Below are 16,344 nucleotides of genomic sequence, written 5' to 3'. Positions count from 1 at the left end.
GCAGCACTCGAACGGAACATGATGCCGAGGCGGCCGTCAGTTGGCAATAAACAGTCATCGTGTACGGTTGCACAGATTCCCCACGCTCGGCGCGCAAATACCGAATCAGCGGTCAATCGCAGGTGTGTGGTTTTGGTGTGTCGGCGAGTGATTTTGTTTGTTGTTTGCCAATAACGTGGCCAAAATTTCGTACGAAAGATTTGTACCGCGTAGAAGAAGCTGTGTGATTCTGTGATCTGTGCGGTTGATTTTCTTAGGTGAGACACGATAACGCTGGGCTATATTCAAGATCAGCCGGACTCACATAACAAGTTGTACGCAAAAACGGCCGAAGAACGGTTCGGTTCGACGAACAATTTCAACTAGATAACAAAGTACAACCGGCTTTTGTTTACTTCTTTTGGTTGCGGATGATCGGATGGCAGTGGGGTTAAGCTTAGATCCGTAATATTACCATCGATCGTGTTTACCACGTCACCAACGGCAGTTTGACATCGCACGCGATCGGATTAGAAATAGAAATTGTTCTTCCTTTCGCGAAGTGAGTGGATTGAAAATTTTGCAATTACGAAGAGCAGAATAGTGTGCTATTTTTATCTGCGGTTGATTTTTCCGGATTCGTGTTCACAGCGAAAGTGCGACAAAGTAGAGGAGCATAATTAGCATCACTATTACCCCGCAAGCATGTTCTCGACAACGATCGATTTGAGCAGATTTTATAATCGCCTCAGCCTCTTGATAACCGTCCTGATGACCGGTAAGTATTGACTCCTTCACGAACAGCACGCAAAAAAAATTAAACAGACGGCATCAGCACACAATATTCCGCCAAAATCCGGATTTCGGTTTTGTTGATTTATGCTGTTATACTTCTTTGCGGATGCTGCCTCCTCTTACTACCACCGGCAACGAAACATAACACACTCTCGTGCCGGGGTAGGTTCCCCCGAAAACGAGCAAAAACAAAACGGCTGAATGAACGTAAAATAGACTGAATTAAAAATACCTACCCATGACCTTGCGGAATATCTCCGCCCCTCGTTTGTTTTGGAAATGAACTACTCACACTGACCCAAGACAGTTGGTTTTTTTTTTCGAAACATGACCAGCTTAGTTGAATATAATTGTTTTGTTTGAACAAGTGTTGGGAAACGGGTTATAAAGAGAATTACAATATCGCAAATTATTGATGAAACTGGTTTGAATTAGAAGCCTATACAAGCGAAGCACTTCCTGCTTTTTCATTGGTGCTGAAGTGAATTACTACTCGTTTAATTATAACGATGAAGGGTTAGTAAACTACATAAGTGACTGATATTAATATTATTATTTTTTTTCATTTTCAACAAATTCAAGTGTGGAAACAAATATTTTTTTTCATACTCATTTACTTATCATCTATCTTTTACAGAGTCAAATTCATCCCTAGATAAAACTTCTTTGCTATATGATTCAGACTAATAATTATGTGGAAACTAACGGGTGATTTTTTCGCTGTTTTGTTTCTGTGCACTGTTTTTGACAAATCACGCGTAATTCGTGTCATGTGTCAAATTGAAGTTGTGTAAGTTTCATTGCCATCTCATTATAGGAAAACTTACAAACCAACAACGTTTACAAATAATAATCGAGACAAAAAACAAATGTTTTTTGGTTTAAATAAATGGAAAATCCACATCCGTGTAAAAACGATCTTTTCATAAGTTTCATATCAATCAACAACAAATATTTTATTGGAGTTCTCGCTGAATATGAGTATAATGTGGCATTTTGCAGTGATCATCTTTTACCAGATCTGGATGGCGGGTGTATTTCATTGGAGGCCCCGTCACCCAGATGTGGGTGACACTTTTCTCGTTGAATTTGATTAGGATTTTCAAACGGAATTTGATTGAATAGGCACTTAAATGTAAATATGAGATATGTAGAATAATAAAAAAATCAAAAACATAAAAATATAGTGTTTATACTGTACTTTTAAACGGTTTTATTTAGCATGACCTATTGTAAGTATGTTTGTATGTTTATCTGTAGGGTTGTCCCACATCAATAGAAATTTAACCCTGTTGACCAGTTGATCTGAAATTTGGAACACGCCTTTATCTCTGCTGTCGTTATAAAACTGCGTATTCCATGATCTTGTAAATCCAAGATGGCGGCTGCTACAAACATGGCGCACTACATGTTTTATCAAAACCCCATCAATATGGGTATCAAATGAGGGGGCTTGACTAGTAGAACACAGTTATTTATGAAAATGCAAATTCAAAATGGTCGCCATCACAAAATGACGAATTTTTTTCCATTCATCTATATGGGTATCGATCGAATAGGGTTTGAGTAGTAGAACATACTTATTTGTGAAAATGCAAATCCAAAATGGCGATAGGGTAACACGGGGTAATACGGGGTGATTTGGACCATCTCTTCATCTCAAAAAGTACGGCTCAACTTAGATTTTTTATAATGTCATCTCCTTTTATTGTTGAACCATATTTAACTAACGTAAAAAAACTTCAATTAAATTCGACAGGCGGAAGGAAACGGTGAAACAGTGAAAAGATCCATACAGAATTCGAGATGGTCTCAATCAAATTTTTCTGGTCTGGAATCTGGCCGAGACACCTGGTATCGATCCCAGAACACTGTTACTGATTGTAACATTGTAACAAAATGCTTTACATAAACATAAGTATGTTTTTTTTTCGATGAAACGCACACTGGACCAAATCACCCCGCATCAAATTTCAATGTCCAAAAATCATCTCTTTTATTTTATGATATATTTGGTAATTTTATGCTTGATATAATGATTAAACATTATTGAATGAGAGAAAACAAATGTAGCTCAGTGTACAATGTGACATTTTTATTTAGACCACATTGGTTTGGAAATATTAGACGATTTGCTTAGGGGAGTCCGAATTCCCCCATTTCTCGTATATGTTTTTATTTCAAAACCCCATAAATATGGATATCAAATGAAAAGACCTGACTAGTGACATTAGATCATGAGAAATCCAAGTTCAAAATGGCCAATTACCTTTATTTATACAAACCCTGCATAGAGCGATTCCACCCCAAATCAGTCGGTTTCAAAAAATCAATCTTTCAAAAAATTGTAACTCAAAAACCAGATATCTGATTAAAATATGATGTAAATGTACTGTTAGAAAATCATTCTCAGAAATTAAACTTAATATTAAAATCTTGTATATCTTTATGTCGTCTATAGTAAGTTCTTCTAACATATCGTCCAGGTCTTCACTTGCGTATAGTTCCTCAATATCCGAATCGGAGCTCGATGAGAAAATACTCGAGACTTTTCTTCTAGCGCTTCGCACTATTTCGTCGTCACTACTCCCTCGCTTTTAGATTTACTATTACGCCGTCCGGTGATCATTTTGAGGATGGAAAACAACACATGGCGTCTAAGAAAAAACTTTTTTGAATAAACAGGGGCCTATCCGAGTTGCGCAATTATTATTCTCATTCTTAGAACAAAAACTTGCAACTTGCCTCTTCTTTCAGCTTTTTATTTACCAAGTGCAAAGAACAATGAAAACGAATCACGTGGAAAGTCGGAGTAGTCAAATGTGATATAGTTTTTGACGATTATTTTCCCACAAAATTGACGTATTGGATTGGGGAAAAAGAAATGTCGTATATTGTCAATATGTGGCAACACTTAAACATATCTTGTGTTGTACTTATCGCATCGGGTCATACTATACGGCTATTTAAAGACGACAATCTGTGCTACAAGTGTCGTTTTGACAGTATTGTGATTGTCCTTTTCAGTCTCAAGTAAAAGCACGTCAAAGATGGAGTCCACCAAGCAAGAAATTAGCCATATTTTACGTTTTTATTACCTACGAGGTAAAACTGCAACGAAGGCGGCCGAAAAAAATCGTGTAGTTTATGGACCCAATACTGTAACGATTCGCACAGCACAGCGTTGGTTTGATCGATTTCGTTCTGGTGTAGTGGCTGTCGAAGATACACCCCGTACTGGTAGGCCAATCGTCGTGGAAACCGATAAAATCGTTGAAATCATCCAAGTAGACCGGCATGCGAGCACTTGCTCGATTGACCAGGAACTGGGTATAGATCATAAAACCGTTTGGAACCATTTGCAGAAGATTGGATTCCAAAAAAGCTGGATGTATGGGTGCCACACGAGTTGACGCAAAAAAATCTTTTAGACCGAATCAACGCCTGCGATGCACTGCTGTTCGGTTCTCTACTGTGAGCAGCTTGACCGTTTGAAGCAGGCGATTAACCAGAAGCGGCCAGAAATGATCAATAGGAATGGTGTTGTTTTCCACCAGGAAAACGCTCTGCCTCGCATATCTTTGACGACCCGCCAGAAGCTACGGGAGCTCGGATGGGATGTCCTATTGCACCCACCGTGTAGTCCGGACCTGGCCCCAAGTGATTATCATCCGGTCCATGCAAAACGCTCTTGGTGATACTAAGTTGGCCTCGAAAGAGGCTTGCGAAAACTGGCTGTCTTATTTTTTTTCAAATAAGGAGGGGGAGTTTTATAAGGGGGGGATAATGAAGTTGCCTTCTAAATACCAACAAGTTTGCGAACAAAGCGGCTCATATTTGACTTAAATTGGATAACTTTAAGTATTTTAAATAAAGCGTCAAATTTCGATCAGAAATACGACATTTCTTTTTCCCCAACCCTATATACAGTGACAGCTCTTACATAGATAAAGAATCATGAGAACCAGCTGGGCAAGACCGTGAATAAAGAAGTAGTGTGTCAGCTGATGAGCGGTATCAGCAATAAAATGAGCAAATTTCTTTTAATTTAAATATTTATTTCAAGTTTTTTCATGAAATATCATGTTATTACCTGTGTTTTATCCTTAGAATGTGTTTCGATGGTTGAAAAAAATACACGCATTCGAAAGTGCTCCACTGAACCCACGGGCGTTCGTGTAACACGTTGAGCCTCGTATTGGTCCATGCGGACTGACACTAAATTTTCCGTCTGGTTCAGGCAGGTCTCATCGGACTAATCGTTGGGTCACGCCACGAAAGTGAAAACAACTAGCTCAGTCGGGGCTCAACGTGTTAAAACGCAATCGTTTGGCTACGAAGATCCCCGTCATGTCAGTTTTGCATCACACGCACACATTATTGTTATTTTTATCCGTCGTCAAAGGTAGATTTAAGTGGCTACTTTGGTGTTTGAATCAAATCGAATTTTGCCTAAAAATTGTTATTTTATCTGTAATCTTACTATTGTTTACTGAACACTGACACACTCCAAACGAATTGTTGAATGTAAGAGCTCATCGTTTAAACTGAAGATATGAGATCGTTATGAAATTTTTAAGCGGTCCAGTGGTACAATCTATGTGGCTAACCGAACAATTTATTGAGTGATGCATTACACTTCCATAAATACGAAGAACCATATCCAGAAAGTAGTAATGAATCCATGTTTCAATAAACTTTCATTCATTCTCAGATGTAGCATTATTAAATCAGGATAAAAAATTATGTCTTGCAAATTGAAGTGAAATAGTTTATCTGAGACTGCGAAATAACATAGTGCAGCTATTCAAAATTGATCTTTTGTTCTTGATCACTAGGCAACATTTGTTAGAATAAATTGGATGGTCAATAGTCAATATCGTACAAAGAGATTGGATAAATAGTTTTCTCGTCAAAATAAGCCTCCATACAAGAGAAGAAGATGAATGTAAATTAGATAATAAAGATTGTGTAAAGGCGAGTGGAATATGGGTTGTCTATTCTGTTATTTTCTGTCTTTCTCCTTCCCACTTTCCGCTGACAAGATGGATGAGTGACAAATGCAATATTGTGCCTTTCGAATACTATGACATCACAAATTATCACAAAAAAAAACTGATAGAATGATTTGTTTGAATTGCATGTTTAAATAACTTAACTATAAATAAGATTGGAACATCAACAAGAGCTGCATTAGAGACACTTCAATGGTCGTAGAGTAAATAATGATTGCAGTATCTTGAAAAACTAATAAAGCGAAACATAAGTTTAAGGTCACAGAATTCTATGCAAATAAAATTTTCTGAATTGTGATCATCGATTTTTCATTGAATGTGACAACGTCTAAATAGTGCTCAACAGTGACTAGTATTATGCCATACACTATGCAGTACAGATTATTCCCACTGAGCATTGTAAAATTGTTGTCATGAATGGCCGTTCAATAGAAACATACATTCGATCAGATCACAACCGATTTAAACGAATATATTCGCATGAAAAGGGGGTGAATTTTAGACCGCGGAATAATGGCCGTAGCGATCAGACAATGGAACCACAGAAGCTGTAAATTGAATTATACTTCGTTTCATTATAGATTTCACATAGAGTCGATAATTCATAAAAATCAGCGCTCCAACCGCTAGCAACGCGATAAACGATCCCGTTTTTCTGTTACGTTTTTGGAAGGCGTTAAATACACCTCAATGTCATAGCAAAAATTGCCTTTCGGACATTTCTCGATTTGCGATTATTATTGCTATTGATCTTTATGGAGTTTGTCTACTTTGGGTTAATGGAACATTGGCGATCCAACAATGTATTATCTTAAGTAACTTAGAATTATTAGAAGTTATTCACAATCTCATTTAAAAATTCCCCCCAAGTGTTTGAGAAAGTAACGATGAAGATAATATCTATAAACCAAAAAAAACTACTAATGATGATCGATTATTGTTTTGTAATTTGTGTATATTTTTTTGGGCTACGCACCTCATCTTCCATGCACCGATACAGCTACTTTATCGCATAATTTTTACACCGACTCGCTAGCGTGCGTTTTGAGCTGAATCCGATTAAACATTAATACCCGTGTAAATATCCATTACGCATACACGCTGTATTACAACTAGTACCACTCGTCCTACGCACTAATTGATTCATCAATACGCGAAGGACCAGCTGGCTGGGACATTAAACTTCAATTAATGGAAGAACCCACCGTCCAGCGAGATAGTCCAGTGAATATCTCTCCCCTTTCGCTTCCCCTAGTGGAAGTTCTCCATTCAGTTCTAGACTGCAGGTATGGCGCTGGGGGTACGGAGAGCTTAGCAAAAAGTCAAACAATGTTTACCACGGTGACACTACCGCTATAAAATGTTAATCACAACATGCCTATGGTATTGGCAAATCGCCTTCGGCTGACCCAGAAATGGGGGAGGGAAAGGTTCGTGAATAAATAATGCGTACAACCACAATCGATTCGTCTCTGGACGGGTCCCGGTTTTTTTTTGGACAGGGTCTCCACAGAGCGGGTTAGAGTGGGTGGTTAGACATTCGGGAAAGTCCGACTGACACTAATGGTTTTTCACAGTACTATCAATAAATACTGGAATCTTTGTCAATATCGGATCGCATATAAGAAAAAAATCGCATAAGGAGGAAAAATCGAAATGTTGTTGGTTCACAGGGATTTACAGTACAGTACGCGACAATTCACACACAGGATAGTAAACGCATACAAACACTCCTAGTACTGTACGAATAATGTTATATGTTTTACATAAATAATAGATCAATTATGTATCGCTGGAACGTTCACCACGACTCCAAAATTATCAATGACAAATTCCAATATTAATATTTTCGGCAGCCGCGATGATCGCAGACTTTTTTTGTCCAATTTGGAAAGTGCTATGCTAGGACCAACCCTGTATAATTCAATGAACGACGAACGACAAAAACTCAATTATTTAAAGTATTTTAATATTTTTTTTTAGTATTTGTAAAGAGTTTTTGAAGCATGATCTAGATTTTAACCCAATATGTGATCAATGTTCAATAATTTTAGTGTGTAAGATGACGCTGTTATAACGGATATTTGTGTTTCTAATCTAAAGACTATGATGATGATGGTATGTTAATTGTTTGTTTAGTTTTGTAATATATTCTTTTCGTTTGTCGTAGTCCCAAATTTAACTTCAAACAATAGTTTGTGCCCGCGCGCGTTGGCAGACATAGAGAAGCATGAGATTCAACATAAGTAAAAGCAATTTCTTTCGAATAAAATAAAAAACATTCCAATGGGCTTAATGTGGAAACAAGAATAGGGATAGCTCAACCAGAATTCCCGTAAATTCATCCTCTCAACAGATAATTATAACGAGATTTTTCTGTGTTGTGGCGGATCTCATTGCAGAGTCAGGTTGATACGTTTATATTCCAGGTTGAATGTAGGGCCTGAAGTATCGGCTGGAATTAGGCTTAGGTTTGCTCAGCTATCTGGTCTTGAAATCACCGCATTAGCAGGTTGTTGTTGGGTATCTAGTAAAGCGGAAATTCCTTTGTAAATTCAAGGCTAATGCTGACATAGGTATTGTGTTCAATTCCTGACCGGTCAAGGATTTTTTCGGGTTGGAAATTTTCTTGACATGCCTTGGGATAAGTAATGTAATTTTTTACTCGAACCATAAACAGTGAAAATAATAGAAAAAAAGAGTTCATAATTTGACGATTAAAATGGACGTTAACCTACAATGTGAGTCGATGCGTATTATGAATTACCCTCCATTTGTCGATAACAGGCATTTTTTAGTTGACAGAATCAATGCAGGAATGATCTTGGATGGTTTTACTATATTCTCCTCAAATATCCGACGGGAGCCTGGCTCAAAAGGTTAAACGTTGATAGAGATTTTATTAGGTTGATATTCAGATCGTTGTCTAATCAATTCGTGCTCAATCCATGTTTTTATCGTATAGGTCTTGCTACTAATAATTCCTAAATTGTGGCTCAGAATATCTTGATATCGCGCATGTTGTTTGGTAATGCGAAAAAAGGAATTTGAAGAATTTAACTGGTTGCGATTTACAGGTTTGAAAGGGTATACTCGCACATGTCAGATCATGAAAGAGTAAGTATGTAGTAGGGTGCAAAAGAAAATTGTCATCTCTAATTTCAAAAAGTTACCTCTTAAAAAATGTTCACTACCTCGAAAAAACACCCTATGCCAAATTTCAGCTCAATCGGACTTAAAGTAGTGTGGTGCATAGCGGTCAAAGTTTGAGTTTTATAAAAATCGAAAAATCACCCAAATCGGGGCTTTCGAATTTTTTTTACGCCAAATGTCTTAAAATTGCATGAAACGTCGAGACCTAGTGTCATCTCGAAAAAGTTTTTCTTGTCAAAAATCGACACTTGATGTGTCATGCAATTTTAAGACATTTGGTATCAAAAAAAAATCCCGATTTCCGGCGATTTTTCGGTTTTCAAAAAACTCAAATTTTAACGTCTGCAACACTGATAAATGAAGTTCGAATGAGCTAATATTTTGCTTAAGGTATATTATCGAGCAAATCAAAATTTCGCAACAAGTTCGGAATGAAAATCGATATAATTTTTTTTTCGGCACTTAAAACCATATGTTTCGTTTCGTTCTCCGATAAAAAAAACTAAGTCCCAGAGTGGCGATTTTTGATAAATTTTTTTTTTTTCGAGATGACACTATTATCTCAACGTTTCATGCAATTTTAAGACATTTAGCATAAAAAAAAAATCGAAAGCCCCGATTTCCTTTACTCTCCCTTGGGGGGAGACTTCGGCCGCTTTGCGCCACTGTTCCTTAAGTCCGATTGAGCTGATATTTAGCATAGGGTGTTTTTTCGAAGTGGTAAACAATTTGTATAGGGTAACGTTTTGAAATTTTAGAGTCGATTTTTTCCATACATTCATTTACCCTAGTAAATAGTCACGATCTTAATATTATAGATGTCTTCCTTAGAAGTAATTATGTTACTATTTTGCTCGCTCACTTCCCTGAATTCATTTATCCGTTCTTCATTCCCTTCCCTATAAACAAGCAGAGCTTCGCACCAGATGAGATCAATTTACTACAACAGCTACACGAACTTCCCCAGAGAGGACTAAAGGCCATGAAGTATTTAATATACCTGGCTATAAATTTATTACAACCCTTCACACAACAATGTTCCGGATAACGTGGTAACGTAGGAGAAAATGTTATTTTTATCCATACTATATTTCGGTGGTTATAGATTTATTAGACTTTGGTTTACATCTAACATATTTGGACTTCTGTTCGAAAAAACACTGATAAATGGTTGTCCCCTTCAGCATAATTAAATAAATAGCAAAAAGTGTCGAGGAACTCGTATTCATGTTAGAATGTGGTTGCGGATTCTACCTCATCCCACCTGTTTAAAGAATATAAGTTTTTTTTTTATTAATTCGTTTATTTTTACAGGCTCAGTTACTTAAGTTTAAAGGAGCCGAATTCTTAAATATAATTTTAAAACTATATATATAAACAATTTTCTTACATCTATGGTTAGTAAGGTGGAAAACCGATTACTCGCGGTGTACTCGAGTTTAGGAGGGTGACATATTTTTAGGAGAAGGATGGGATATAAGGAAATTGTAACAATGTTGAAGAACACTCATTTCATAAATCTATTCGTATATCTATAGTGTATTTACATTTCAACTTATTCTACTATTTATAGCAAGGGGACGAATTACCCGCAAAGGAAGGAAAGAATGTAAGTTAATATAAGAAATTGTTTTTCAGAACCTCCAGTGTATAAAATGAGCAAGAAACAAAACAATGAAAAAACGCAATTACTACAAACAATAACAGTCCTACGCCAAGCTCCCGTCCGTGCCCCTAGACCCAGAACCAATACATCTTTTATGAAATAGGTTGTGGGTAAACAACTATTCTTGCAGCAAACAGATTTTGATAACTTGCGCATCAATTGAATCGAAAATTGTAAATTGTGTGTACACAGCAATTCCAAATGAAATCGACAAATGACAAAACGTGAGTATTTTTAATTCGAATGAAAGTTTGTATTCCGTTTGGGTTGGAGGAAATATGAGTTTTTCACAGCAATTGGGAATTTTTTGACTGAAGTGTAACTTTCGTATCGCGTATCGATTTTAGTAACAGATATCTTTGATAATTTTTATCTCAAAAACTATGAGTCATACCGGAATGATGTCTTAGAAAGAGTTATAGAGTATTGATGTCCAACGTAAAAAAATATACACTGAGAAAAAATAGTACTCGTTTCCTATTTACGAAAAAAAAACTTTATTTGCAATATCTAAAATATATATTTTTTAATGTTTTTTTTTTATTTTTTCATATAAAATAGAATCATGTAGAAAAGATGGTCCAAGATGGTAAAACTATTTTTGACAAACTTTGTAAAACATCGAATTTTTATGAATTTTTGAAATTTCGAATTTTTGTATGCTAACAATCATTTTTTGGGTCTCCGTAGCCACATCGGTTGCGCGTTCGTTTAGTAAGCGATCGATCGTTAGTTCAAAACTCAGGGCTCTTATTGACCATCTTGGTGTTGTAACAGAATAACTACGTCCACGCAACAATCATCAGCGATGGAGATCGATCCACGGTCGAAATAAGATCGATTCATCCATACAACTGCTCTGCTCTGCAAGACACATCGGGCTGCTGTTCTATAAATAACTCAACAATGATCAATCAACTGTCTCCGCTTTCCGGTGGTCTAACTGGATAATGGAAGATCAGAAGGAATACTCTTACGTCTAAATGGCAACTGTGTAAATGTGTACCATGTATATACTATTACGTCGAAAAAATGGCAACTGTGTAATGTGCTAATCATAGATATGATAAACATGTGACATGTACACGATTAAAATTCGGCTCTGTTACAGCCAAAATGCTAATGAGCCTAAAATAAACAAATGGGACAAAAAAATCATTTTTAGCCACAAATTATGAATCCTGAAATGATTGAAAACAAAAAAGCTCATTATCAATATCCTTCTAAATGCAGCCATGCTCGAGATATTTAAAAAATATTTCTTATTTATTGTCTTTTTCTATAGTAAATAGGCTCTTTTAATATGTTTGTCGTGTTACCATTATGGTAAAAATATATGTTTAGGAGTTACGTTGAAGGACATTTGAAGAAGTTCTATTCAGCTCCATCGCTTCCGTTTCGTTTAACGTTTCGTTGAAGACGGCAATGAGCTTTTATTCTCAGAAGATTCGTCTCAAGATATTTTTGTGAGATGATTTTGATTTTAATGATTTTTTGCCTGTCTGTTTACGTTTCGAGAACACCTAAATGTTCTGTCCTGATCCTCGGATCTAAAATGGTTGCAATCAAATAATATTAATCTTCTTATAAGTAGTTAGACGACCTCTCCAGTGTTTAAAGATGTTCTCATACGAAGAACGTTCGGTGTTCTTTGTACAGTCTCGTTCTTATCCAAATGCTTTTTTGTTGCAGCAATATGCGAAAATACCTCGGATATATAAAAGCCCAACGCACTTCTCCACCATGCCTAAGAGTTGTTGATTCTTCAAATTAGTGAATTTGTTGCCGATCATAGTAATTTCGATCTGCAAAGAAGTAAGTGTATCCCCTCTCAGACTACCATCCCTGAAGACAGTTCTAAGTTTGTCCTCAATCTCAATGAAAATAATTGATTGCTAATTGCATGTAACTCTTACTCTTACTCGGCTAGTTTTCGAATTATCTTAATACACTCACAAAATCAGAATAAAACTGTTCTAAATTCCTTGTAGAAAACATGATATAGTATGAAATAGGATTTTTTTTTCAATTAGCAATAATCCCACCTTGGTTTAACCTCATTGGTTACGATATCGCCACTGTGCAAAGCTGAATTTGATACTTATTCTAAACGAAAAATTTGATATTCTTTCACAATTTTTATTTAAAAATATGTTTATTTTTTCCTCACATTTACCGCTTTATTTGCATCATGTCACATGCTGTTTCTCTACATTTTGTATTTGCTGATAAAGAGTCGAATATCCGGCCGCCGGATATCTGACTATCCGGCCTCAAAGTTGGCCGGATATCTGACTATCCGGCCTCAAAGTTGGCCGGATATCCGATATCCGGCCAAACCACTCTCCGTTTTATCACTAGCTTGAACCCCTTCCATTTTATTTAATACGTCACACATCAAGTGATTTCACTACTCTGCTGAGCGTTCTAGCGCCCTATATTATGCAAGTACACCACGAGTGAGACTCGATGTTGTACGGGAAAGGATTAACCCAAATGTTTTATAACGTAACTCCTAAACATATATTTGCACCATAATGATGTATTTGGAAAAGTTGTTAAAAATTATAAGCAAATTCCAAAAACTTCATGAACGTGACGGTATAACACGACAAACATATTAAAAGAGCCTATTTACTATGAAAAAGACCATAAATTAGAAACATTTTTTTTCTTCGTTCGCTTCAACAAGCGAGTATGCAACAACCGCATGTAGACTCACTACCAGAATGAGAAGACTGAGCATAAAATAGCTTCGAAGGATCGATAATATTTGGTGAATAAAGTATGCCGCAATGCCTTTTTGATTTTTAAAAATTCTCATCCTTAAATCTGGAGGGAAAAGATGTATTGCGTCTATTTTTTCATACCATCAGGCGGAGCGTGTTTGTGTATTATTGAATCAATCGTTCACATTGTTATTTCCATGCTTTTTCATAAATTGATAAAGGTGGTGGTGAAAGAAATGTACAATCACCACAGTGTGTATCATCTGCGTAATATACCAGTGTTTTTGAAGAAATGTTTGCGATGCATATCCAGTTCAGGTTGCATTTACGAAAACGGAACAAATGACGTCATATGAGCAGCTTGTGTATTGTTCACGCGAGGAGAACAATGGATCATAAATCAACCATCTCTAACTGCTTCGACAAAACCACGTGAGTGGGAGAATCAGGACCACGAAAACTTTCTAAAAAAAAATTGTTAAAAAATTTGGATGTGTTTGAGAATAATATTCGAAGTGATAAACAAACGAATTAAGGGGGTATTCTAGTCTAGAAATCTGAAAAAATCGAAATTTTTTTTTACCATATTTCTGTAGTTTAGGCATTCAAGAATATACTCTAGAAAGGACTTATCGAAAATCCTATTATTTACCTAGTTAGAGCCATCTTAGTGATGTGGTATCTAACCTGTTACGGCCATCACAATGAACTTCAAACGCGTTTCTCTCGGAACTAGTTTTTTTCTAACTGGCGTACACGATATCTCAAGTTCTACTGAACCGATTTATGTCAAATTTATATGAAAATAATCTTCATACATCTCTCTATCGCATGAACCAATAAAAAATTATAACTTTTTAATTTTACTATTTTTAAAAAATCGGTAAACGCAAAAAAAAACGTTTTAAACAGCATTTTTGTTTTCAAGCGGCCGCCATTTTGTTAAAACCCATGTTTTTGACTTGTCCGAGGTTCATGCCATAGCGACATCTTTACTGATTCAGAATCTGTTCGATTTTTTTGTTTCAGATAACCAGAAGGACTGGAATCGTGTACGCCATGGCACAACTTTTTTTTGAACACCCTCACTTCACCAGCATGTAACTATTCTAATTATGAATATTTTTTTTTCCGTCCTATTTTTGTTTTATTGTTGAAAGATAGATAAACGAATAATGATATAATGGATAGTAAAAATATTCTTTGTTTTATTTTTACGGAGTTCGAAAAAACGTCCGAAATTCGTGTCTCTACACTAGAATACCCCCTTAAAGAAAATAATTTCGCAGTCTTACGTCAACAATGTGGTGTCCCAGATACCATTTCCAATGTGGAATTGCATTGGATTTCATTTGTTTATTAGTTTTCTTAAATGTCTACGTTTGCGCAAAGTATTGAAATTTCATAAAATTTTATAAATTCATGTCTTTGATTTAGTAAGTCCGACATGGCACCGCTTATACTATATAGGCTGAAAAGTCTCGGGATTTTTAATGAAAATAATCATTTTTTCGGGCAATGTTGTATTTATTCTTCAACATAGTTTCCTTCGAGGGCTATTGCCTTTGGCATAGCGTGGAAACTCGTACTACCCTTCGATTCCTTTTCTGTAATACGAAACGTTCAAGTCTTCGAAATATGCCACTCTGCAGATTGCCTATTGGACTCAGGAGTGTGGTAATGGATTCACGTTTTATCCATTGTCACAAAACGTCGAAAGAAGTCCACTCGATTATGTTTCAACAACGCCAAACCGGATGTTGAATCATCAACGCGTCGCTGTTCTTGGTCGACGGTCAGCAAACGCGGCACCCGTCGCGTGGATAGTTTTTTCATGTCCGAAATGTCGTGCAAAATGTATCCCACTTGTTCTTTTGAAATGCCTACGACCTCAGCTAACTCGCGTTACTTTACTTTACGATCGTTCAATACGAGTCGATGCACTTGTTTTACAATTTCTGGATTCTCTTTTGGTCTTCCAGACCGAGGATCATCTGCGATGCTTGTACGGTCCATTTGAAATTCACTAAACCACCGATAAAATGTTGTCCTCGAAGAAGCAAAAGTGGAATAACATTTCATCAAGGAATCGAAGGGTAGTACGAGTTTCCACGCTATGCCAAAGGCAATAGCCCTCGAAGGAAACTATGTTGAAGAATAAATACAACATTGCCCGAAAAAATTATTATTTTCATTAAAAATCCCGAGACTTTTCAGCCTATATAGTATAAGCGGTGCCATGTCGGACTTACTAAATCAAAGACATGAATTTATAAAATTTTATGAAATTTCAATACTTTGCGCAAACGTAGACATTTAAGAAAACTAATAAACAAATGAAATCCAATGCAATTCTACATTGGAAATGGTATCTGGGACACCACATTGTTGACGTAAGACTGCGAAATTATTTTCATTACATTGATTGTTGAGGACTTTTTTCCCACCAAAAAAACAATGTTAAATCAAAATACGATATTCTTCTTTTTCCATTTTCTTTTCGAATGCTCAAGTAGTGACCAGGGTTGCCAACTAGAATTTAAAAAAATCAGGAAAAATGAAAATAAAAATCAGGATAATTCAGGATAGCTCATATTGGGTTGTCCGAAAAGTTATTGTCGATTTTTGGGAAAACAAAAACAACATTTTCAATCAAATCATTACAATATTTATTTCCCCAGTCCTGTTTAACAATCTTTCGCCATATTTCACATTGCTAAAAAATTATGTTCTCCCGGAACATGTTTGCTTCCTCGTCGAAAACTGCTGCAAGCCATACATGTGTAAAGCAGGTTGCTCATATCAGCTCATAATACAAAATCCATCCCAAATCCCACCAGAAAAAGAATATATCTTGCTTCGGGCGAAAACCGGATATGTAAAACAATTAATAGGCATGGTATAAATCCTCGCATAAGCAGAAATGCTAGTGTTTCGCCTGATTTTTTGATCGTTTTTCCAAAAAACCTACAGCATCACTACAGCCAATTGCAGAGAAATCAATATT

At 36.2% G+C, this 16,344-nt stretch overlaps 1 protein-coding gene and 1 pseudogene across 1 annotated transcript in view; one reads left to right on the top strand and one right to left on the bottom strand.

The window, feature by feature from the left end:
* The first annotated feature begins 24 nt into the window (after positions 1 to 24).
* The window catches only part of LOC129769694 (uncharacterized), a 105,506-nt gene continuing 89,186 nt past the window's right edge, over positions 25 to 16,344 (top strand). The window contains exon 1 of the mRNA XM_055772109.1: positions 25 to 757. Within this exon, the coding sequence (XP_055628084.1) occupies positions 685 to 757 (73 nt within the window). The 5' untranslated portion in view covers positions 25 to 684. The remainder of the gene's footprint in view (positions 758 to 16,344) is intronic.
* Positions 12,548 to 12,698, bottom strand: LOC129772117 (U4 spliceosomal RNA; annotated as a pseudogene).

This window comes from Toxorhynchites rutilus, chromosome 2, assembly GCF_029784135.1.
Source record: "Toxorhynchites rutilus septentrionalis strain SRP chromosome 2, ASM2978413v1, whole genome shotgun sequence".
Lineage (NCBI taxonomy): Eukaryota > Metazoa > Arthropoda > Insecta > Diptera > Culicidae > Toxorhynchites > Toxorhynchites rutilus.
Note: the sequence above shows the minus strand (reverse complement) of the source record. Positions and strands in the feature narration are given on the sequence as shown.